The sequence below is a fragment of the Phaseolus vulgaris genome, chromosome 10, assembly GCF_051622355.1.
Source record: "Phaseolus vulgaris cultivar YP4 chromosome 10, ASM5162235v1, whole genome shotgun sequence".
NCBI lineage: Eukaryota > Viridiplantae > Streptophyta > Magnoliopsida > Fabales > Fabaceae > Phaseolus > Phaseolus vulgaris.
Window position 1 is genome coordinate 44,459,392 of NC_143507.1, and position 24,512 is coordinate 44,483,903.

The 24,512-nt window shown below is 32.1% G+C and overlaps 4 protein-coding genes and 1 long non-coding RNA gene across 6 annotated transcripts; 4 read left to right on the plus strand and 1 right to left on the minus strand.

The window, feature by feature from the left end:
- Positions 1-410: 410 nt before the first annotated feature.
- LOC137818940 (uncharacterized) lies at positions 411-1,153 on the plus strand. Its single transcript, XR_011082172.2, has 2 exons — positions 411-547; positions 635-1,153. It is a non-coding gene; the product is annotated as an uncharacterized LOC137818940 (long non-coding RNA).
- A 4,339-nt stretch (positions 1,154-5,492) lies between these two features.
- LOC137819617 (uncharacterized) lies at positions 5,493-8,228 on the plus strand. 2 transcript variants are annotated; one of them, XM_068623517.2, is made up of 6 exons: positions 5,498-5,821; positions 5,907-6,039; positions 6,193-6,296; positions 6,737-6,881; positions 7,001-7,141; positions 7,425-8,228. In XM_068623517.2, exons 1-6 carry the CDS (start codon positions 5,781-5,783, stop codon positions 8,007-8,009), a joined length of 1,149 nt encoding a protein of 382 aa, XP_068479618.1. In that variant the 5' UTR covers positions 5,498-5,780; the 3' UTR covers positions 8,010-8,228. The 2 variants fall into 2 exon arrangements, with proteins under 2 accessions (XP_068479619.1, XP_068479618.1); XM_068623518.2 differs by lacking the exon at positions 7,001-7,141 and having other exon boundaries at positions 5,493-5,821.
- Positions 8,229-10,068: 1,840 nt separating this feature from the next.
- On the plus strand, positions 10,069-12,140 carry LOC137819470 (uncharacterized). Its single transcript, XM_068623323.2, has 3 exons — positions 10,069-10,677; positions 11,713-11,784; positions 11,908-12,140. Exons 1-3 carry the CDS (start codon positions 10,189-10,191, stop codon positions 11,911-11,913), a joined length of 567 nt encoding a protein of 188 aa, XP_068479424.1. The 5' UTR covers positions 10,069-10,188; the 3' UTR covers positions 11,914-12,140.
- A 2,561-nt stretch (positions 12,141-14,701) lies between these two features.
- On the plus strand, positions 14,702-15,070 carry LOC137818085 (uncharacterized). The gene has a single exon (XM_068621305.1). It carries the CDS (start codon positions 14,702-14,704, stop codon positions 15,068-15,070), a length of 369 nt encoding a protein of 122 aa, XP_068477406.1.
- Positions 15,071-18,950: 3,880 nt separating this feature from the next.
- On the minus strand, positions 18,951-21,868 carry LOC137818175 (uncharacterized). The gene is made up of 2 exons (XM_068621437.2): positions 21,549-21,868; positions 18,951-19,824 (listed from the first exon to the last, which is right to left on the minus strand). The coding sequence occupies exons 1-2, from the start codon at positions 21,820-21,822 to the stop codon at positions 19,145-19,147; spliced, it is 954 nt and encodes a 317-aa protein (XP_068477538.1). The 5' UTR covers positions 21,823-21,868; the 3' UTR covers positions 18,951-19,144.
- Positions 21,869-24,512: the final 2,644 nt, after the last annotated feature.

A 24,512-nucleotide genomic window follows, 5' to 3' on the forward strand; every position in this document is an offset into this window, starting at 1 on the left:
TTTGTCTGAAACACAACCATAATCCAAATGTAGTTAGTGTTAAGATTAAACAAATTGAAACAATTTTGCTTCAATTCTTCTACACACTTGCAGGTATTTCTTACACTTCTATATTAGTCTTATTTTATCTTTTGTTCTAAATGACTCAAACAAACCCACACTTTGAAATTTACACAGGAGAAACAACCATTTTTTATATAACCAGAAAAGAAGGTTCATTGAGAAATTCAAAAAGTGAAAAAAAAAACTTCACCCACTGAATTCTGTTGCAATACACAAAATATAAAAATAAATAAAAAATCTAATTTTTTGTTTTGGGTGTCGATGAACCCGATGTTGGAAGAAACAATGGCCAATAAATGGTAGCGTTTGTTTCTACTGAGGCTGTTTTTTTCTTTCTCTCTGTATATATTTTGAACATCTCATCTCACACATCAAGCATTTGCAGTTTTCACAGTTTCTTCAGCTTTCCATTGTTGTTCTCTGAGGTCACTGGTGAACTGCATTTGAATCATTTTTGTCCTTTCTTAAGACAAGAATTCACATGGTATGATCCTTCTCTCTCGCAAACATACTATGTTTTTGTGTTAGTTTGCTGATATTAACGTTGTTGGCAATGTTATTGTTTTTGCAGATTCTCATGCCTGAGATGCTGTGTTCATTGGTGAAGCTGGGAACAGCACTGGTGTGTGAACCTACATCAACTTTGACAACGATTCTGTATCACGCCAATTTGATTCCCCGCAACCTTAACTTGGATCGATTAGTGCGGCGCGAGTTTCTTCACCCACAAAACCATTTCTTCCATTTTCTCACCACTGTCTTGAGCTGTGTCTGGTAGATACCAGCAATGAATGTGTCGGCTTCAGGTGTTTCAAAAGGACTAAATTGGAACATGATTCGGTTGAAGGAACCATTTTTGTACTTTTTGAGACACTGCATGTGGTAGGTAGCCAGCACTCTCACAAAAGTGTAAAACATTTTTAGATTTGAACCATGATTAATAACATTATTTAGTGTTTTCTATTGTTTAGACTCCTCAATCTGATTTTAATGTATTTTAAACATGTAGTCTAATGGTGAATATGTAAGCATAATAACTTATATGTTGTTCTATATCTCGATGAATCTAATTTTTTTTTATTTCGTCTGATACCGACTAGTACAACTATTTGACACATTTTACTACTATCTCTTACCTAAGTTGATTCATCTTGGATAAAGTAGGAATAGATTTGGATGTTGAGTTAAAGATGCAAGCTTGTTGTGATTTCTGGGTTGTTTTTTTTTGTCATTTCAAATGCATTGTGGATTTCGTCAAGAGATAATATTTTTTTTCTATCAAGTTAACAAAGTTTGATTTTTTTAAACCATGTGTGTATAAGATTGGTATTTTGAGTGAACTTTTAATTTTTACAAATTGGTATGATGCAAATGCTAACTTTTTTATATTCGTAATCTGATTTAATTATTATATATTATTACAGATCTTAAAAAAATTCAAATTGTTTTCTTTATGTTGCATGTTTTATTCAATATGGTAATTCAGGTTAGCCATATACAGAGTAATGAAGAAGAAGGTATAAAAACACAACTCATTCCAACACACAATAGAAGAAGAAAACAAAATTTACTTCTGAAAAACAGAGAGTAACAGACCTCATTCCAAGGTTATATTAAGATTCCTTATAAAGAGAAAAAAACATAAAAGAAGACAAAACAATTTGGATGATCTTGGTATAACAGCCATTAGACAGTCTACAAATATGTTAGACGGTCTTGAGATACAACAAATATATCTCACTTAGAAATTAAGATTCGTTATAAAGAAAACAAAATCATAAATAAAAGAAAACAAAACAATTTGGTTGATCCTACGACAATCCGTTAGACGATCCATCCATTAAATAATTTTGGTATAACAGCCACTAGACAGTCTACAAATATGTTAGAAGTTCTTGAGATAGAACAAATATATTTCACTATGTTTAGAAATGGAAATTCTGAATCAGAATAAATATTTAATTGCACATATTAATTTTTTTAAAATTTAAACCTCAACCTCGTAAAAAATTTAAAGTCAACCTCGTAGTTTACATCTTAAATTTTAATTGTACATTCAATTGCACAGTATTTGCACATATTTTGAGTACCAGTGTTAATTGTTGGATGCACACATTAAATTTAAAGTCAAGCCTCATTAATTACGCATTTTAAATAATATTTTAATAACTAATTATTATAGTCTGAAATACCTCTCTCATATTTATTAAGAGCTCAACTATATATAAACTTTTTCTTAAAAAATTTAATTGTTTCTTAAAAAAGTTGAGCTTTTATTTGGTGCAGAAATAACAAGACTGCATTGGGCTCAATTATCGAAATAACAAGCCTTTATTGATGAAATTCATGCACTCGATACTTATTAAAATGATAAAAATATTATTAAATAAAAGGGATGAAATTCTTGATGAAATTCATGCAATCGATATTTATGTAAAATGATAAAAATATTCTTAAATAAAAGGGAATGCAGATCAAAATATATTTTACATTTTTTTATAATATGTTTTTGGATTTATGTAACATTTTTTTAGATTTTGAAATTTCTTGAAATACATTTATAGATTGTATTTTTTGGAACTTTTTAGAATAATTTGTTTCAATTTGATTTTGATTTTTCAATTATGTTATGGGATTATATTTCAACACAAATCTATTCCGAATTTTATGTATTTTTTAATTTTGGATTTTCAATTTCAGAATATTGGAAATTTTTGAAAATTTAAGAATGGATCACGTGCAGATTAAAAAAATATAAGGTGTAGGAAGAATTTGACTACTTTGATTGTAAGTTAGTCTAGAATATTCCATGCTAAATAAGCACTTAAATGAATTTTTACCAACAACAAAAACTAAAGCCAATTTTTCAGTAAAAAATCATTTACAATTAAGAAAATCTTTAACTAGGTATAAATAATTCTCTTTTGTATTATTATTATTGTTACATGTTGATAATTTGAAAGCTCCTTGCTCACGAAGGAGTTGACTACTTGACTTGTGCAAAAAGCTAAAAGTCCAAAGTGTTGAATTGATATATACCACATCAGCATTCAATCAAATCACTTATTTAAAATGTTTACAATATTTCATCAAATTTATTAATATTGAATATATGTCTAAAATATTGATATATAAATAATTAATTTCACCACAAAAATATTAAATAAAAACTAATTTTAGAGATAGAAGATAATTATTATGTATAAGGGTTACAACATTCCTAAAATGGGTCACATTTATTTATTTTTATTACTGATAAAAAAAATATTAACTAAATTAATACTATTTTAGAGATTAAAAAAATTATTGATTCCTAGGTTAGTTTCTATTATTGATAAATAATTTTTAAATTGGTATTTAGCTACCAATTTTTTTGCTATCAAATTTAGAATATAAATAATTGGTAGTTAAAATCTCAGTAGCTAATTAGATATCAATTTAAAAATTAGTAATTTTTTTAGTCTCTAAGATAATATATAATTTAGTAAATATAACAATTAATTATTTTTAGTCTCTAAAAATGGTTTCTATTAAATGATTTTCTAGTGTTTATATTAATGGATATGGTATCATAGTCATTTAAAATTTATCCCAGCGAGTGTTTGTTGGGTCTATCGTGCCACCTGCTATCGAACCGTTATCGGACCACCCATAATATGTTATCCCAGACACGAGCTGTCACTCTCGGCGTGAGGTGTGTTGGAGATCCCACATCGACTAGAGATGATAATATTTCATTTGTATATAAGTGGATGCAAACCTCATTCCATGAGTTGGTTTTATAGAGTTGAGTTAGACTTAAAAGTCATAATCAGTTTATAATCACGTATAAATAATAAATATATAAAAAGGTGGTCATAATATTTTTTCTCATATTAAAATAACATAAAGTTACAGCTGCAGTTTTCTGGTGTGATGAATTCTCTCCCATCACAGTAGCATAAGATTGCTTGAATTGAATTGGCCTCCCATTATATGCATGCACTCATTCATGTGACAGACATTGAAAGCCATGTTTACCATGCACAAAAGTTATGATCCTCATGTGTGAGAAAAGCCTCAGTATTCTTAATCACCAAGCAAAGTGATGAAGTGAACATTGAAACGGAATGTCATAAACATACTTTTAGAATAAAGAAGATGGATCATGTCAAGAAGAAGGAGCACGCAAAAGAAACTCATTCAATGTGACTTTGTAACGTTTTTCTGCATAATTTCTGAATATTATATTCATTAATTACTGAACAAGAAATAAACATTATCTGATTCAATGCATGAATATACCTGTCCCTACCCCACTCTCGCCTCAAGTTTACGCCAACTCTAACTTGTCATTGCTTGTGACATCTTTCGTTATACATCACTTTCTGAGTCCCTCCATGGAGACAGCAAGCAATCATGTTAAAGAAGGTCACAATCTTTTAACTAACAAAAAAAAAGAATTACCTATCGCAGATCAAGTCGATTAAGATAAGAACAAGTCGATTAAGATAAGAACATTTCATTGCATATAACTGGGTGCAAACTTCGTTTTATAAGATTGAATTAGACTCAATTCATTGATTTCAATAATATTTTCTATCTATTAGACATTTTCAAACCACTGACATACTTATTTAATAGATGAGTGTACTTAATTGTATGTAGATGTTTAATAATAGAACAAACATAGATCAATTCGAGCCATCTTAATCCTAATTGATAAGGTTTATTAATTATACTAGGAATTGGAAGCAAAGGAATAAGAAGATTTTTAGGAATGAAAGAATAGATCATCATGAATTTTCATGATGACATAACTAAAGATTTGGTCGTGGGTAACTGTGAAGGTAAAAATAACATGTTTTTCTTATTCTGATTGGTGTCTTGAGTCACTCGTCTGAATGAGGTATATTAATAAGAGTAAAAGTTATATATGTGAGTGACTAAATAGAGGTAAGGTTGGAAGAGTTTGACCTCTTTAGCCTAAAGTCTAGTATTTTTGTGTGAGGTGATGTGTTTGATTTCTGGTATAAAAATTGAAGTAGCCCTAAAATTTTATTTTTTTTTCTGATAAAAAAAACTAGTAAATCATTTTCAAAACTGTTAACTGTCACACCCATATGTAGAAGAAAAGTACCACTTTACAGAAGTGGTTTTTCCTTTCTCCTTCTCTTGTGCACATGCAATTTCTCAGAGTATACCAAATTGACAGCTAATTTCGTAACTCTTTCTTTTTCTCTCATCCTCCATCTGAGTGCCATGCAAGCTTCAAGTTAAGACTTAAGACCCCTTTCTTTTACCAATCTGCCACTGTCTTTTTGGCCTCAACATTTGGTTTCTTGTTGGACAATATTGGAACTTCCATCATTAACCACATCGTACTAAATCTATGACTCTTACAATCATAACTTAGACCTCTCTATATGTTCCATCATAGTTTCTAACCATTTTTATTGGTTTATGTTGCAGACTTAAGATACCCTTTTTCTCTCTACATTTTCTAGCTCTTGAGATAATTTGTTGTGGTCTCTTTCTTAGTGTGGTTTCTGATTTTACCTCTTGTGAGGAGCTTCTCCATTTCTTTTCTTTGAGGCCTCCTCAATGCAGATTCTTGCGTAACTTGATCTTCATTCTATATTATAAGTTATTTAACCAGAACACAGCATCTAAAATACCCAACAAAAGTCACTTTCCCTTTTCAGCAAACTTGGTCTTTTCAGATTCTAGGACACAAAATGTTTCGGTGGCTATTGAAGCCCAGGTTCGATTCAAAATGGTACAATACTCTTCCTCTCAACTTTTTCTCTGAACATTTTTATCTTCTTTCTGATCTTTGGTTGTGTTTCACTTGAAAAAACCAGTTTGTCTTACCTGAAGTCTTTGAAGATTCGGTTGGGGAGAGTGCAGAATAGGAAGAAAGCAGAAGTGAAGTTTTTGAAGAGTGTCATTGCAGAGCTTCTCACCATTGGCCTTGAAGACGATGCATACACAAGGGTAAGATTTGCATTATAGTTTTCAATTTTGCAGATGCAATCACTTTTCAACTAAAAAAAGATTGGTAAAAGCCTTGTATTGATCCATTTTGTGCATGCATGCAATATTGTATGCTGTTCAAGTTACAATGTTGACTCTTTGTGTTTGAAGCAGGCTAAGGAGCTTCTGTTAGAGCAGAAAACGTTATCCTCCTATGAACTCATTGAAAAATTTGTTGGGTGCATATCAGATCATGTTGAAGACTTTACAAAGCAGAAGTATGCTTCTCTACATATGCACTAGAATATTTTGTTTTCGGTTAGAGATCTCACATTAACCATAGATTATAATATATAAGTGGATGCAAACTTCATCTCATAAGACGGTTTTATGAAGTTAAGTTAGGCTTAAAGTTTTCTTCTTAATACGAAAACAAAGTTATTTCAAGCATATCCTAACAGAGTTTGTTGGACCTATGGAGATTAGAGCATTTCATAATATATAAGTGGGTGCAAACCTCACCTCTAAATTTTGTGACATTTAACCTTCACCATATCCAAAAGTTTAATGAAACAAAATTAATGACGGGGTTTATGAACTGAACATGGAACCTTGAATTTAAATTATATCAGTCTGTGTTTCAGTGGCTTCTATTCTACTCTTTTTGTCTATAGCTGCAAAGAGTTTATGCTTATAATCTTTAAATCTTCTTGAATAGGGATTGCCCTGAAGAATGCAAGGAAGCTGTGTCATCATTGATGGATGCTGCTGCAAGAACTGGTGATCTGCCAGAATTGCGTCAGCTCAGAACATTATTTACTGACAAATATGGGAATTCTCTTGAACCTTATGCAAACAAAGAGGTAAACCAATGACTCCATTCTTAGAACACATGCACATTCATAAATACTTGGATAAATTACTGAATTTTTTTCATGACATCTTTTGTTTTTAAAACTTCTTAAATAATCACTTTCCTCAGCTTGTTGAGAGTCTGAGAAAAGATCCACCCACAAGAGAAATTAAGATTGGACTATTACATGATATAGCACAAGATTTTTCCATAGAATGGAATGACAAGTCTTTGAGAGAAAGACTTTATCCACAGTCGTCATTACGTGAAGTAAGTCTATGCAGTCAATAGAGCATCTGATTCAGCCAAAATATGAATTTGAATTGCTAATTAGATCAAGATTATTTTAACCCTTCAAGATAAGAGAGATTATATGTTTCAATCCTTGAACATAAGAGAAATTGTTATAAGGACTCATGATTTTGATCTCAATCAACCTTCACTTACACTTGTTAACTCTTTCATAAACGAAAAAAGTCAAGTATTATCACATAAAAAGTGATCAAGATTTTTAGATAACTTGTGCTTCAATGACCTATGATTATGGTTTCAGGAGAAGCCTATTGCTGGAGAAGACTTCAATACACCAAAAGGAAAGGAAAGAGACACCCAACATCTTGGAAGGAAGAATTTGAGTGGTGAGAGATGGATGCATCAAAACAGTAGCAGTGATGATGAAACAAGCATGTCATCACATGATGGCAGAAAGGGTAGAAGTTCAAGTTCATTTGGAAGCATATCTGAGGATGAAGTTGAAACCAACATGCCAATTTCTTCCTACTGGGGCATTCCACCTCCCTACCTCAAACAAAAGACCAACAAGAGTGATTCAAAGAAACCAACACATGCTGACACTGCAACAGCACCAGATTCAGGTGGAGTGAAATCAGGCAAAGGAAAAGGTTATCCTTCTCAACAACCAGAACATGGTACTGGGCAAATCAGAAGGCGTAGAAGCTCACATGTCAGAGGTAAATCTCTTCCCTCTGAACCCAACACTGCAGAGGAAACATCAAAAGGGCATATACGAACAGTTTCCTTAGAATCGGGAATGCGGGGTGGTGCATCGCATGTGCATCCGAAACTACCCGATTATGATGATTTGAGAGCTCATTTTTTAGCTCTCAGAAAGAGATGAAAAGCATGCAGCTTCACTGTCACCACACCAGTACCAGAGAGAACATTCTCTTTGTTGTTTTAGTTTGGTTTGTTTATTCTTTAATTTATCTTAAAAAGACACTTATATAGAATTTGATGTGCCGATAGGCTTATTGCTTCTTCTTTCATGAACTTGAAAAAGGTGACACTCTATGTAAAAAGTGTAGGTTGGTAATTAATAAAAGTGTATAATTTACACGTTTATAAAGAAATTTATTTATAGTGTTTAATTACGTGTCTTTGTTGTGATAAGTTAAATCATAAATATCATTTGTTAATTGATTTTTTACAATTATCATTATTGTAATTTATTAAGCATATTTAATATAGATTAATGCGATCCATCAGTAATTGAAAAGAGTATTATGCAAAAAAGTGTTATGCAAATTCAAATCCAAATCCAAAATTGTATTATGGAATATTAAATTCAGAATATATTTTGACTCCACCCCACTTTTAGCATTTTACGTCTATAATAAGGTGTAAGTTCAAATTGACTGGGTGCGAAAAGAAAAATTCTGAAAGTTAATATATGGATGATTAATGAGGGGTGTTTCTCTCTGCACCCGAACAAATGACTTCCTGCACCCGATATTTTCAGAAAAGATCATTTTATCTCTTTTAACAATGATTTCCAAATCACTTTTATTGGAATATTTCTGTAACACATTTTATGAATTCCAGATTTAACATTCTATAAATTAAAAAAATATATTCCAAAAAGAATATTTTGGAATGGTTTTTTTCCTTCCTTCTTTCCTAACACCTTTTGATCATGGACCCCTATTTGAGAATCACCCAAAATTATAATTTTGCTATTTCAAAGAATATAATATTTACGGAACACGAATTCTAGATTTATCACTCTGAAAATAAATAAATAAATGTGTTCCAAAAAGAATATTTCAGAATAGTTTTTAACCTCCTTGATTTCCTAACACATTTTTCTTATGAAACTCCTATTTCGAAATCACCCAAAATTATCAAAGATAATTCTGATATTTCAAAGAATATAGGGGTGTAGGAAAAAAATGTAGGGTTGCAAGAAGAAATACCCTAATTAGATTTGGATTGCACGGCTTGGATTTCACATCCTTTTCTGGGCTTCTTCTTCCTACACCTCCATACCTTCTTCTCTCACCTCCATAGATTTTCGTATTTCAAAAATGCCCCTCTGCAATATTCCGGATTACATAATCCGGAAGTCATTTTTCAAATTTGTAATTAACTTCTGGATTATATAATCCGGAAGTCTTTTTTCAGATGCATGATTACATTACGGGCTACATAATCTGGAAGTCTTTTTTAACTTCCGGATTATGTAATCCAGAACTCCTTTTTCAAATGCGTTTCTGGATTATATAATCCGGAAGTTATTCTATGGGGTGGCACAAGAAGGATAAAAATGTATTTTCACGTTGTGTATGGAGGTGCCAGAAGAAGATATGGAGGTGCAGGAAGAAACAGTCCCTTTTCTGCCTATGCAGCCCAAATTTTAGGGCTTAACACTTCGCACCCTAAAACTCACCAAGCCCAATCTATATATGTCAGTAAAAGAGAGAAAATGAAATTGCATCTGCAATCACACCTAAAAAATATACTAACATTATTTATCCTGAAAGTATTTGCAAATAATAGTTTAAACTATTAATGAGAGGAAATAAAAAAGATAAAAAAAATTAATTGTTCACTAAAAATTATAATTTAAATTTTTGAATCACTAAAATCTGATCACGCAATCAAAATAATAATAAATTTTTTTAAAAAAAACGAACTATTGTAAGTATTCATATTTTAATAATTTTCATATTATAAGTTAAAATATATTTTCATATTATAAGTTTCTGGTTGAAAAAATCAATTTTGTGTTACACGCAAAAACATATTTCACTCTATTTTAATTCATGTAAAAATGAATTTGAATTTGTGAAAATTGGTGGTATTAAATTTTTGTAGTGGCAGATGTTAGTAGCAAAGAGACAGCAACATACGTAAGGCATAAACAAAAGGGAAAGCCGAACAGAATTTCGCGGACGGAGACAAGACACGAATTCTAAGATGAAACAAAACATGAACGTAAGCGAAACCCTTCATCTACGCAGAACTGGTGAGTATATAGTGAGGTACCGAAGTTCTTCATGTGAAGCGAAATTGAAGCAATGGCGAAGGCATTTCAGTCAAACACCGTCGTTTTAAGGCGTTTTTGCTGTTTGAAGTGGATGGTGGTGATGGTGGTGTGCGCGGCGGGGTCGATGGTGTTGTGGCCGTGGAGTCCGGAGCTGAAGATACAGCGGATGAACGTGAAGCGCGTGAGGGTGCACCCGCTGCCGCCGGTGGGGGCGGACGTGTGGATAACGCTGTCGGTGGCGGTGAAGAACCGCGGCATGTATTGGCTGGACCTGGCGGAGGTGGACGTTGGGGTGAAGTACCGGGGGAAGAAGATGGGTCACGTGGAATCGGAGGGGTGGCACGTGCGGAGTTGGGCCTCAAAGGACGTGGACGGTGATCTGCAGTTTAGTGGGCTTCCGTCTACCGAAGTGGCCCATTTGCTTGAGGACATGGCAAAGGGTGAAGTTTACTTTCACACCGTTATTGAGGTCGCTGGCCAAATCGGCTTTCTCACCATTAACATCCCTTTTACCTTTAAGGTAATATAAATTCTTTTTTCTGCAATAATCTTTTTTACAAAAGTTCTCCGGTTAGATATCATTATACAACTTGACATCTGAGACACTTACATATCAAGTAACAATAATAAGACATTTTCTCTAAACTGACATATAAAGTAACAACCTATGTAACACAGATACTGACGCGGATACTGATACGACACGGATACGGAAATACATATAATCTTTAAAATGTAGGACATTGAGACACAAATCCATATATTATATATCAATTGACAATAAAGATTTATGTGCACAAGTATGTTCCAGATATTTTTTTGGAGCAGAAAGATATTTTTCATGACGGTTCAGAAGGATTTGTTTCTTATTTTTTATAATCAAAATAAAGATTTATATAATAAATTTGAGTTTTTTGAAAATTAATGTATTTTTTCTTTTTAAAATTGATTTAGAACCGTGCTAAAATTGTCAGAAATTTAATAAATATTTTTTGAATTAGATACTTTACGGATACGTGTCCTACGAATGTCATATAATATCCGATACGTGTATTCGACACTGACACACCATTTAAGAAAAGGGTCGAACTCAAACTTATATTTTTATCATTTTGTTTAAATCAATTTTCTTTCTAAATTTTGTTTAGTAATATCTTAGGGAAGTGATAAATTTTTGTTATAATTTTAGTATATCTCTAATATAATCTCAATTATATATTAAACCCATTTGTAAACCAAAGTGTCTTCTCTATATTTTTGGTAGAACTAAAAACTTTTAGGATAAACTTTCTCATTGATCTGGTAAGGGAATTCTTGCTGAACTCTTTACCTAGAAAAAAAAGAGTCAAATAGTAGATAACACATTTTATTAGAACAAATTTTAAACCTGATTAAATACATAAAACGAATTGATAAAGTAAATGTAGACTGAATTATATATTATAGTTGGACCATTATAATTTGACTCTGATTAAAAAAACATGGGATCTGAAACATGATCTATGTTGGTGATGTTCTGAATTTGCTGATACTATGTCTCTGAATATCCCAACAGACAATACTGGCATGTGAGGTTTTGGTGAATACAAAAAGTCATGCAATTATTCTTCAACATTGTATTTACAAGGTAAGGTTTTGATGCCATTAATTGAGCTTAGTGGGGTCTTAAAACACTCTGTCACTATTTTCTTTGCCTTGTCAACGATTCCCTTCTACTCACTCTGTTTTTCATTTCAATTATGAACTCAAGGACTGAGCAAAAACACTCTGCAGAAGCCTCAAAACATGTCTGTCTTCCACCATATGCACCATGCTTACATGTGTAAATTACATGATTCGAGTTTGGAAGAATCAATGCTCACTTACTCTAAGATGGTATGTGTACATCTATGTATTATTAGGAGCTCCTTGCAATCATTGTATTATCATCATCATTATTGTAACATTTCAATCATCAAAATAAGGACTTTTTTTTTTCCATCAGATCTTGCTGAAGGTTTTCCCATTTTGTATAGTTTTCTGCAATCAAGCCATGGATATCAATACAAAAATAAAAATATAAAATATTATTAAGAATTCAACTTTAAACTTAATTCCAAAATTTCCTTTTAGTTTCAATTTTATTGTTATGGACAGTGATAGGGAGAATAGAACTCTATCTTTATTCTCAGATGGATCCGTTCTTCAAAGATTTTATATTTTATTCGATTATGATAAAGTGAATAATTTTATCGAGAAAATATCTTTTCTTTTATAAAATCGATCGATTGAGGTTTGTTTTCACTTATTTATTGTTAAATATCATTATTTTGATATGACATATTTAATATAAAATAAAATTAAGGATAATTGAAAGTACTTAAATTTATAAATATTTGAGAAAAAAAAGTTTTTTTTATTGATTTATATAATTTTTTTCATTTTTTTATATAAATGAGTGTTTTTTTTTAATTATTAAACTATAGAAAGGAGAAGACATCACCCTATCGTATGATTCTAATTTTGTTTTGAAATACATTGAATTAAATGTAAAATAATGCATGTTAATTTTGTTTTGAAATACATTGAATTAAATGTAAAAAAAATGCATGTTGTTTATCTTGGTTTGGTTTAAAAATAAAACAATAACTAAAGCACTAATTATATTTTGAATTTTCTCTTTTTCTTTTCATATTTAATTTTAAAATAAGAAAAATGAACATGGAGAAAAAGTTACAAAACCATCTCCTTTTTTGTTGTAACCCTTTTTCCCCTTCGGAATTAATGATCCACTTAACTTTTAAGAGCTTGTGAGATAACTTTTTACTTTTTATGTGAGAATAAATTCAGTCTCACCTTTTTCTTCATCAACTTCCTAGTCCTACTTTATTTCCAAACAAAGCTACTAATTTCTAATTATTTGTAATACAATAAAAATAAGTGTTTCTTTTGCAAACCAAATAAAATTTGAATACTTTTTCATTTTCACAATTTGATAAACATACAATGCATCATATTTTTGTAAGTATTTATAAAAATATAAGAAATCAAATATTAATTATTTTTTAAAATTAAGCCTGTCACTTCTTGTCTCTTACTAATGCATTTAATAAAAAAAAGGAAAATGCAAATGGAGAAAATTATATAAATCCACAAACTATTATGTAATCTTTACAAACAACATTTCTCATAGATCTCTCTGATTTTACATCACCATGTTCTTTTCTTTTCTTTTCTTTCTCCTTTTTCTCTTCTTTCTTTTCTCTTTTTCCCTTTTTATCTTCTTTACTTTTTTTTCATTAATGTCCAGCAAACATTTGAGAGCTATATGAGATAGCTCTTTTTTGTGCATGAGTAATTTCAGTTTTACTTTTTTTCTTCAACATCATTTGTTTCCCCTTATAAGTTATTTTCAAACAATGATAAAAATAACTTTAGGAAGAAGCAGCATTGTGCAGTGACCAATGAAAAAGAAAAGGGTAAGAAAAGGGCAATGAGGGAATATAGAGTGGGCCAACAAAACAAGGTTGGAGTGGCACACAGTAACTTTATCACATTGATTCAAAACCATGTGAAATTGAAACCAACACTGGTACAAACCAAAGGACCATGTTAAAAGGGTTAAACACATTTAAAATTTTGATGTTATTAATTAAGTCCTAAAATCAAACACTTAGCACCGACCAATCTTTGTTTATAGGGTGGTCTTGTGGTCTTACACTGAACCAGAAAACTTGTGCTTCAAAAAGACAAATAAAAACTTCTCAAATGGTTGCTTATTAGCAGGGTTATCTTTTGTTTAGAACTCCCTGTGAACCCCAAAACACAAAACCTATTATTGCGGAACCATATTGTTTATAACATTCTGGCACATCAGATACATAGTACAAGACTTAGGTGTTTCAATCACCAATTTTTCTCTTAATAAAATAGTTATCCCTTTGTTTATTGTTTATGTTTCTCCAAAGTCACTTACTCAACAAACCATATACCCCATGGCCCATGTGACAACATACAAACATAGCTATCAAGAGATGGACCTTAATACGTGCGTGTAACAATATATTTATGGTTAGTTCAATAATGACCTAATAACAGTTTAACAAATTTTTGCTAAGATAGACTTTAAGTGATCTGATACCATATAAGAAGTAGACTTTAAATCTAATTCAACCTTATAAAACTGACTTATAACATGAGATTTGTAGTCACTTATATATTGTGAAATGTCTTTGTATTCACTTATATACTGCGAAATGTCTTTATCTTTACGAGAAATGGGATCTCCAACAATATGCATGAACCAATTTCAAAAGTTCACATAATTGGTGACATGAGAAGAAAGTATTAACACTGGTGGATTATAGTATTTTTCACTCTTTTTCTGATCCTATCCTATTGTAAGTACATGCTGTGCTGAGGTGGTGGTGGTGAGTTGATGAAAGAGGTGTGTGTTGTTGTCATTATATAAATAGCCTCAGTGCATGCACTTCAAACACCTTGGTCCCCTAAACCATTTTGTGCTCCCAAGGTTCTCTATTCTGTCTGTGCTAGTTCTGTACACCATGAACCTTGAAAATTGTCACTGTCTAAGCACCATAAGCCACAGCAGTTGGCAAAGCTATGAGAGAATTGGCTATGATCCCATTGTGCGTGTCGACCAATTTGTAACCAGATTGAAGATGGGAAGCTGGAAAGCATTGTGGAGGAAGATAAAGAGAGAGAGGAGGAGATTCTTCAGACCTTCACCTGTGTTCCATGTTCAGTATGATCCTACCTCCTACTTACACAACTTCGATGATGGCTATTCCACAGACCCTGATAATGTTTCTCGCTCATTCTCAGCTAGATTTGCAGCACCCTCCAAGATCCTTGCCAAAATTCAAGTGATGGGTGGTGAATTGGAGATAAACCATAAGAGTAACATGATGTAGTTTTGAGTTCCTTTAGACTCATTTTCATTTTTTTCAGATGAGTTATGATGCATTGTACAAATGGTGAGACTTCTAGTTATATCAGATAATCATCTCTTTGACTAAGATATGGAAGTTAAGTTCTCTTCATCTTTCCAATTCTTTCTTGTGTCCTCTTTTTCATGTATGGTGTTTGGATGAACCTTTTGACTCATTAGCTAAAACTTTTTGAGTCAGGGTCGTGTCAATTCATGCCTACAAAACAACTTTCACTATAACAATAAAGAAACCAGAGCTGAAGCATTTGTTCCTAATTGCTTAAAATCATGACATTACCACACACTTTTTTCCTTTCTTTCTGGAAACAATATTTTTATAGCCGAAAGTTCTGAGATTGATTGTTTCAGAAGTGAAGTGCTAATCAAGGATAATTTCTCTCCCCATATGTATTATTCTATTCACACAAAAACCAACCAAACCACTTTGTCTCAGGATTACTACATACACTGATGTTTATAATTGAACAACACATCTAATCTAACCTCCAAATTGAGTTAACATTTCCTTCCACACTTGTAACATGATACTGAACTTGGGAATGATTTTTCTATGTTGTTCTTGTTAGAATGTTATATGCATAAGGTTGAACACTTGTCCTCATTACTTCTCCATGATCTTACACTGCAAGTTGGTCAATGTTACGATTTCAAGTCTGTTAAGATAACATCGTTAGTGAGTAAGGTCTATTTAAACTGTCTTTGATCTCGAATCTGTGAGATTATATTGACAGTACCTGGACAGTAAGAAAATAAAATCTTTGAACAAAATTCCCCCAGTGTTGATCAAGCAACAAAATCACATTAACCAAGTTGAAAGGTGGTCCAGCAGGTCCTGGTATCCAGAAAAAAGAAGAAACTGCAACCAACCATGTGGTCTGTGAAGATAATGTGGTAGTGGCATCCAACCTTCTTTCACTTGTCCCTCTTGGAATTTATTTCCTCTTTCTTCCCACCTATCTGTTTTCTTTCTCTTCACCTTCTTTTTCAACCGAATCTGAGTCTTCCATTTAATGTGACAAAGCAATCCAGGGAGAAAAGGATAAAAACCTGGAATAGTAAAAGCTACAGGACCCTTTCTCTTGCATCCTAATTCGTTAACCCTTTTATCTTACCCACCTCTGAGACATTGCAGACTGGTGCAGTGAGGCACATGAAATTTAATGCCTGTCCTTGTGCCACCATACCTTCCCATATCCTTTGGACCAAACTGTCTAACCCCAAATGTGTTTTGGTCACCCATCAAGTAGGTGAACAAAGGGTTTCCAAATTTGGAGACAAACCCTCACTCTACTTTTCCATAAATTCACAACATAATTAAGAATCAATTGAGGCTTCCAAAGACCTATCAGACTCGGACACGCTTCTTAAATGTGGTGTTCGTGTCGAACACACGTATCAGACACTGTTTGATTTCTGATAATTCTAACATGATTCTAACACACAATTTAAAAAAGGAAAAATACATCAATTTTTTAAAAACTCAAACTTATTATATAAATTTTGATTATGATTACAAAAATAAAGAATAAATTCTTTCATATATCCGTGTTTGTGTTGTATCAGTGTTCGTGTTTGTATCTATACTATATAGACATGTGTCTTAGTGTTCATGTCTGTGTTTGTATACTAGATAGACATGTGTCTCTGCTACATAGTCATGAAAAAACCCAGTACTGGTCTGTCATATCTGTGCACTGTGTCTCTCCAAGTCACACACTGCCATTGATCATGTAAATGGCATTAGGTGAAAGATGCAAAACCATTCAATCAACCAAATGGTTGGTGAATAAATGCAACAGAAAAAGCAGTAGTATTTGTAATTGGCAGCTCATATCTACCAAAGTTACCATGAATATGATTATTGGTTGATTGGGGAAGGATGAAATTTGGGACATCTACTCTAAGCCCCACTTTCCCTCTACTGATCGAATCACTCATTTTGGTCATTCATTCTGCCATGCTTGACTGTGATGTCTCTAAAATACATGCTTTTTTGGATTCTCTCAATTGCAGACAAACCTCTATATCTTTGAATTCAGAACATAAATTTCAATCTTATAACATCCATTAATAAATTAAAGATTTATTAATGTAATTATATAAGATTTATATCGGTAAAATTTGTATTTATTTATTTTTTACACTGAAATATGTCAAGTAGATAAATTGGTTATATTTTATATTTAGTTAAATTTGAATTATGTAAATATTTGGTGGAATATTTATGATGTTTAACGTACCTCCAATAGGCCTCTCATGTGTCATTTTCTACTGACTCTAATGCATTTATTCGGAATAACTTTTTCAATTGCATTTTCCTTAACACACCCCCCTCACGCCGAGACTGTCAACCCATGCGTGAGACTATATATATTTTGGGTGGTCCGATAAGTCCAACACAAACATTCACTAGAATAGGCTCGAAATGGCTCTGATACCATATTATGAAGTGGACTTTAAGCCTAACTCAACCCCATAAAACCGACTCATGAGGTTGAGGTTTGCACCCACTTATATACAATGAAAGGCTCTAATCTCTAATCGATGTGGGATCTTCAACAATTCTAACGAATATCTATGGATCTTATCTGATCATCAATTATGGAATCATTATTGGACCACTCATAATATATATACTCTAAGGATTGAAATTTTGTTTTTACTCGTAGATAGTTGTTATTTTCAAATATCAGCAAAATAAAATTGTTTTATATTATTTTGCCTTCGTTTTTTAACCATTAACTTTTATATAAAGGAAACCAAAGTCTGAAAAGATCATTGTCTATTCACACAGTATAACTTTTCAGTGTATTGCAGGGTTCTTTGTCACCATTACCAAAACTTGAGCACAATTATTCACTAAGCAAGTCATGATCTGTGCCATATTCAAAGTTACCATCAAATAAAGTTAAAGTTTAGTACAACATAATTTTTTTTTTCTCTTTCAACTAATAAAAAACAATTCTTGATATAAGTTTTAAAAAGATATTATAAAATCAGTATATTAATTATATATTACGGTTTGTAGTTAGAAAAAACTAACTTCACATGGTATTATTATTTTTACTTATAAAGCTGTCATCCGAGTTAACTGTTTTGTGTGTTTTTTATTTTACCAAACTAGTGTATTTTTTTTAAAAAAATATGAATTTGAGTAAAAAACAAGTATGAAATGAGATAAATCTTACAAAAATACAGTGCACATCTAGCAGTTCATGAATACGAATTTAGATTGAAAGAGTTTAACGTCTAAGTCGTACTTTAAGTTAACTCAACATAGACTCAAAATGACTCTGATGTCATATTACGAAGTGAACTTTAAGTTTAATTCAACCCATAAAATCGACTCATGAGATTGAGGTTTGTACTTATTTTTCAACCCATAATCTCTAGTCGACGTGAGATCTCCAACAATAATTTTCACTCTAAATTTCTCTTTCATGTTATATGAGTTACTCATTTAAAAAAAACTTCTTTTACCCCATATTAGTAATTTTCCAAAAAAATGGTTTCGTCCAAAATCCATTTTTGTTTTAACATACTAGAAAAATGATGTTTTGACAACTTTTAAAGTTGTATACTCTTTATGTGAGCATAATATATGTGCATGCTGTAGTGTGCAGGTTCCAAAACACCATTGCAAGTGTTCAAATTTCAAACAATCTCTCTGTAAATGATTTTCATGGTAGGCTTCAATTATACTGTGTGGCTGCATCATTCGAGCATCAAATTAGACAAGTCTTTGGATCTCTGAAACATTCATAAAATGTATCTAACATGCTAAGGTCTGCAGAATATATATAATGGGTTCAACAAAAGATTTGACAGAAAGATAATATGCTTAACTTGACTACGAATTCAAATTAACTGATAGTCCTCAAAGGGAGAAAATGAAACAAGATTTTACAACAAAATTATTTGGAAGCAGATAGTTGTAGTACTCGAAGTGAAGCAGGAAGGCATTTTCAAATGTCAGCGTAATTAAGATGTCAAGTTGTATAATAATACTTAACATGAAAACTTTTATAAAAAGAAGTTACACGATGGAGGTTGCACATACAACAACCACTAGATAAATACTGCAATCTATGAAAGCACCTCTGAGTGCCTGGTAAGCCACCAAACCCCTCTCCAAAAGCTTCACAGCATCTCCCCAACTGTGTCCATCTCCAGGAGTTTTGCCTTTTTCTCCCTCATTTTCTTCCACAACAATGGCCTTTCCACAATGCAGGCGAGCAAACACAATTGTAACATCAGTTAACAGAAGGATGTAAAGAGGCCTTGAGGCCAAAACACTCTTTGAAATCAAGTAATAGAAAACTACCACCACTGCAATTATCAGAGAACTGAGAGCACGTGTGGATTCAGAAGCTAAAATGCAGTGATTCAGTTCCCTTGAAGAGAAAAATGTAGCCTTTTTCCTGGGAGGTGGTTGCTTTACTTCTGTGTTTTGTGCTGGACTTTTAGGTTTTGATGGCACAGGGGATGGTTGCATTTTGGCATCAGGGGATGATTGCACTTTGGCATCAGGAGATGGTTGCATTTTGGCACCATCATCTGAAACTTGGTTGTTTGGTTCTGTAATAGGATCAGAGTCCTCTTTGCCAGCTTCCTTTTCATTTTCAAAATCCATATGTTCCAAGTGTGAATACCTAAATCCTGCCTGATGTTTTAGCCTTGAAGAAAATGCAGCTCTGCGTTTATCTTCAGCACCTCCTGAAAATCCCAACAAATTCAATTAATAAGCAGAGTATCGATTCCTTTTACACTAACACAGACACTGATACAACATGGTCACTGATACAACATGATATAAAGACATTGATACAACATGGTCACTGATACAGACACTCGTACAACATGGACACTGACATAGATAAGACATGGACAGAGATATGTATAATTTCTAAAATATAAAATACGGATATTATATATTGTATAATTATGAATTATATAAATTGACAATAAAGATTTATATGTTTAAGTATGTTTCAATTTTTTTATAGCAGGAAGATGTTTCTTGTTCTTGTCGGGAACCTCCTGTCCAATACATTTCTCGTGATTGGTTCAAAGGATTTGTTACTTATTTTTATAGTCATAATAAAAATTTATAAAATAAGTTTGAGTTTTTGAAAAAAATAAAGTATTTTTTTTTTAAATTATGTTAGAATCGTATTACAATTGTCAGAAATCCAATAAATAGTTTTTGAATTAGATACTTCACTGATACATGTTTTACAAGTGTTGTATAAGTATTCAGTGTCCAACACAAACACACCATTTAAGAGACGTGTCGGAATCTCATAGGTTTCACCATAAATTTTTCACAAAATAACTGCTACGAAATGTCAGTGTTAAAACTTATATTTTCTGTGATGTGAATTGGTTATGCTAAAATGACCACAGATAAACAATATTGCAACTCACAAGTTACTGAGTTGCAGAGTTGGATTCCTTGAAGAAAATAGTGCCAAAACTTAAAACCACTTCACGAGGAAGGTTTCTGTTATTATCATGGTCAAAATAGATTCTCCGACATGTTTTACAATTCCATAAATGTAGATTTACAATTGTCTAGGTAACACCCTCTTCATGACCAAGGAGTGAGGACCTTCATTTTTCTATGGAAACAAATAATTGCTTTTGTGGTGTCTTTAACATGATTTTGTAATGAACATGGATCTGAAATGGAAAACTTAACATTCACTCAATAAAAAATGATCTTATATATTATTTTTTAAGTAATTATTACAAAATTAAAATATATTTGAATGAAAATGCATTGTCTGTGCACCCTAATTAAATTTAAATAACAATAAATAATGGAATCTCCTAGAAATGTTGTGTAACTTCCAATCAAGCATAACAGTGAAGCATTCTCAATGAAATGGAAATTTACATTTTCATCAAACACCCTTTGCATAAAGTGAAAATTTTCAAAAAGTTTACAACACCCTTTATAAAATAAACAGTTCCAATGAAATATGTACCACATTTCAATTAATATATTTCTCGCATTTAAAATTATGTTACTATTATACTATAAAAATTTATATGTACAAAAAATTAATATATTTCTCGCATTTAAAATTATGTTAGTATTATACTATAATTATTAGAAATTCAATAAATACTTTTTGAGTTAGACACTCTACTAATACGTCTTACTAGTGTCGATTTATATGCACAAATTAAAATTAATGCATTTATCTTTTTAAAAATTGTGTTAGAACCGTGTTATTTACAAAATATTTTTTGAATTGACTCTTCATCAATACGTATCTTACGAATGTCTCATATGAACGTCTTATGAGTATCGATATCTGATATGTGTCCGACATGGTACACCATTTAAGAGGCGTGTCCGATCTTCACAGATAAATCAACAAAATTATAAAAAAAAAAAAGAGAGAAAGATGGGATAGGATTGCAAGACGAACCAGAGAGATTTTCGTTGTAATCTTCGAATGCTGACAATGATTGAGGACGCTGGTGGCGAGAGGGGACATCATCTTCTTCTGAGTGGGAATCGAAACCGGCGACGGACATGGACGTCGCGTGGCGAGGAACGCCGCGGTGCGTTGGGGAGTTGGTGGAAGACGGTGGCGTCGGAGGAAGCGCGTTGATTCGACCCGTTATTAGGGCCATGCGATCGGAACCTCTGTCTGAAATTCTCCTTCTTCTTCCTTCCCTCTCTCCATCGTTGCTCGCCATTCTCTTTCTCTCTCTTCTTTCTCTCTCCCCGCGCTTCTGAAATTGTGTTTCTGGTATTACCGTTAAGAGAATGTTCAGCGTTTTGCAGGATCAGTTCCCGGAAACGACGGCGTTTGACAAGGCCTTTTCTCAAACAAATAGCCACGTACTCATTGTAATTATTTTCACCGCAATGTTTATTTGCAATGTTATGTTATATATAAAATACTAATTATTTTTCTTGATAAAAAAATGTGGAATAATGTTATTATTATTTAGTAGTAGTAAAGTGATCGTTTTTTATTAATTGGTAATAAATAACACATTTCACTTTTTAATATCCAAACCAGTGTTCAGTTTTGGGTTTTTTCAGTTTTAAAAAAGAAAATTGATAATTTTCTTTCAAACAATATTCTTCACAACAATTTCAATTTTTTCATCAATGGCTCTTTTAATTCAAACGTGAATTAAAAAAATAAAAAATTAATATATAATATATAACTTCAAGAATTCGAACAATCAGATTCATAATAAATAAATTTTTTAGAAAAAAACATATATCATTGAATATATACCGACCAGGTTAAAGATTTTGGTTTCAAAAAATAATTTTGAGGTTTAAGAAAGAAATTGTGTGTTCTTATGAAATGATAAATCTATAAGGTCATTTGAGTAACTTTAGTTTTCATCCTAAGATTATTCATTGATTTTTTTTTTAAATCCAGCAATAAAATATAAAGAGGGATATATAGCAATAATTGGAATATTGCTATATAAATTTGGTGGAATATTTGGAGATACTAAAGTAGAGGTGGAATAACATTATTATGAATTTTGTTACTCATTTGTCAGAATTAATAATATGTATAGTGTTATATGAGTGATAGTAGACAAATTAAGAAACATATTCAGTTTTTACTTATTAAGATAAGGACTTATATGGATAAAATAGACCCAAATTTTCATTAAAGAGATTGTAAGACTCCATGACATGTGTTCTATCATTTGAAAAATTAAGTTGAGATGAAGTGTTATCTTTGATAGACATGTGTTTTAACATTGTCTTTTGAATCATCTGAAAAGTTGAGACGAGGTTTATCTCTGACAAACACTAGTAAAAAACAGGAATCAATGACAGCTTATTATGACGGGTATAGTATACCTGTCATAATAAGTAATACAGTGGCATTTTTGTAATAAATATCTAATTTATTATGTTGGTTGTCTGATTAACCGTTACAGTACATTAGTTACCATGTCATGTTTAATTTTATCTGACATAGTAATTTTTTTTTTTTTTTTTACGTTTTGGAATATTTACATTCTCTCCTTCTCCTTCAGCTTCAGACTTCTTCTCCTCTCTTCAGCAACAAACTCTTTTCTTTAAACCCTAATGTGGCGCGACTTCACTTTCGAGTTCTCGTCATTCTTCGTTGTTGTGCTCACTCCTTTGTGGTTGTGCTTTGTCTGGTAATTGCGGTCGTACTTGTGACATTGGAGGCGTGAATGCAGCGGAGGATGCAACAAATCGTTTCTCGGTGGGGAAGAGAACCACAATTGATTCCAAAAGCCTGCATTGCTTGGATCTGGAGTCGAAATCTCCTCGATCTAACGACAAGTAAATCTCATTGCCGGTGTGGTCGTAGATGATATCTCGTAGCGCTCACTATGAGCGTGACTGCAATAGTTTTTCCACGGAGTTGTCTATTGGTGGCGATGACTGCTGAAGAAGTCGATGCCGAGAACGACCAGCTCCTCCGTCCACCGGTTAGCAGGCAAACAACTTCCGAAATTGGCCTCGATGATTTTGGTGAGCCCGCTCTCATTTGATTCCAGTATTGTTTATGTTTGTTCCTTCCACACAACATATACGTTTTTCTCTTCTACCTTTGCATCATCCATTTGTCATCATTGTCATCTCTTCTTGCACACTTTTGCTGTATTTATTTTATTTTAGATCAATCATTATTTAATTGCAAATCATTAGAGTTCTATTTTCATTGAAACGATCTCCTTCGGGCTTACAGTTAATCACTTTTTATTTTTATTTTAAGATTTTAAATGGAGCATATAATAATAGAGTGTATTCTTGTGCTCATGATTTTCAATTTTTGTTTGTGATAAGTTTTTTAGCAGAGACTATTTTGAAGCTAGAAGAGGATATTAAGGTGAATGTTAAGAATCATTTGTGATTTCAAATTTGAACTAATAATTTGGTTTCTAACATCTGTTTGGTGGTAGTTTATGATACATATACAATTGCAAAGTTCTCTTGTTACACCTAATAATTCAAATTCAAGTTTTGTCTTTGATCCAGCTGCATCTTGGATTCCATCAGAAGACTCAAATTCTGAGACAAAGTGTTTACAGTGCCGATGAGAAATAACTTTTAGAGGACTCTTATCCATGTTCTTACAATATTCTTGAAGTTTTCAATATGAATGACTTACTACATTTCTGTGATATTGGAATGTTATACTCAAATGTTGAGTATTGGTTAGAAAAAAAAAACAGGGTAATAAATACATAAAGAGAATGTTGCGTTGAGTAATTTTATTATCTGTCATATTAATCACTTTTATTGGTTCTCTTTGCATATTTTTTTTTGTAGTGGGATACAGGTACAAAAGAAATGAGGATAGCATGTTAATGTTTGGAGCAAATCATAAGATAGTAGAAGCACAAGCTGCCAGGAAGAAGGAAGAGTTATA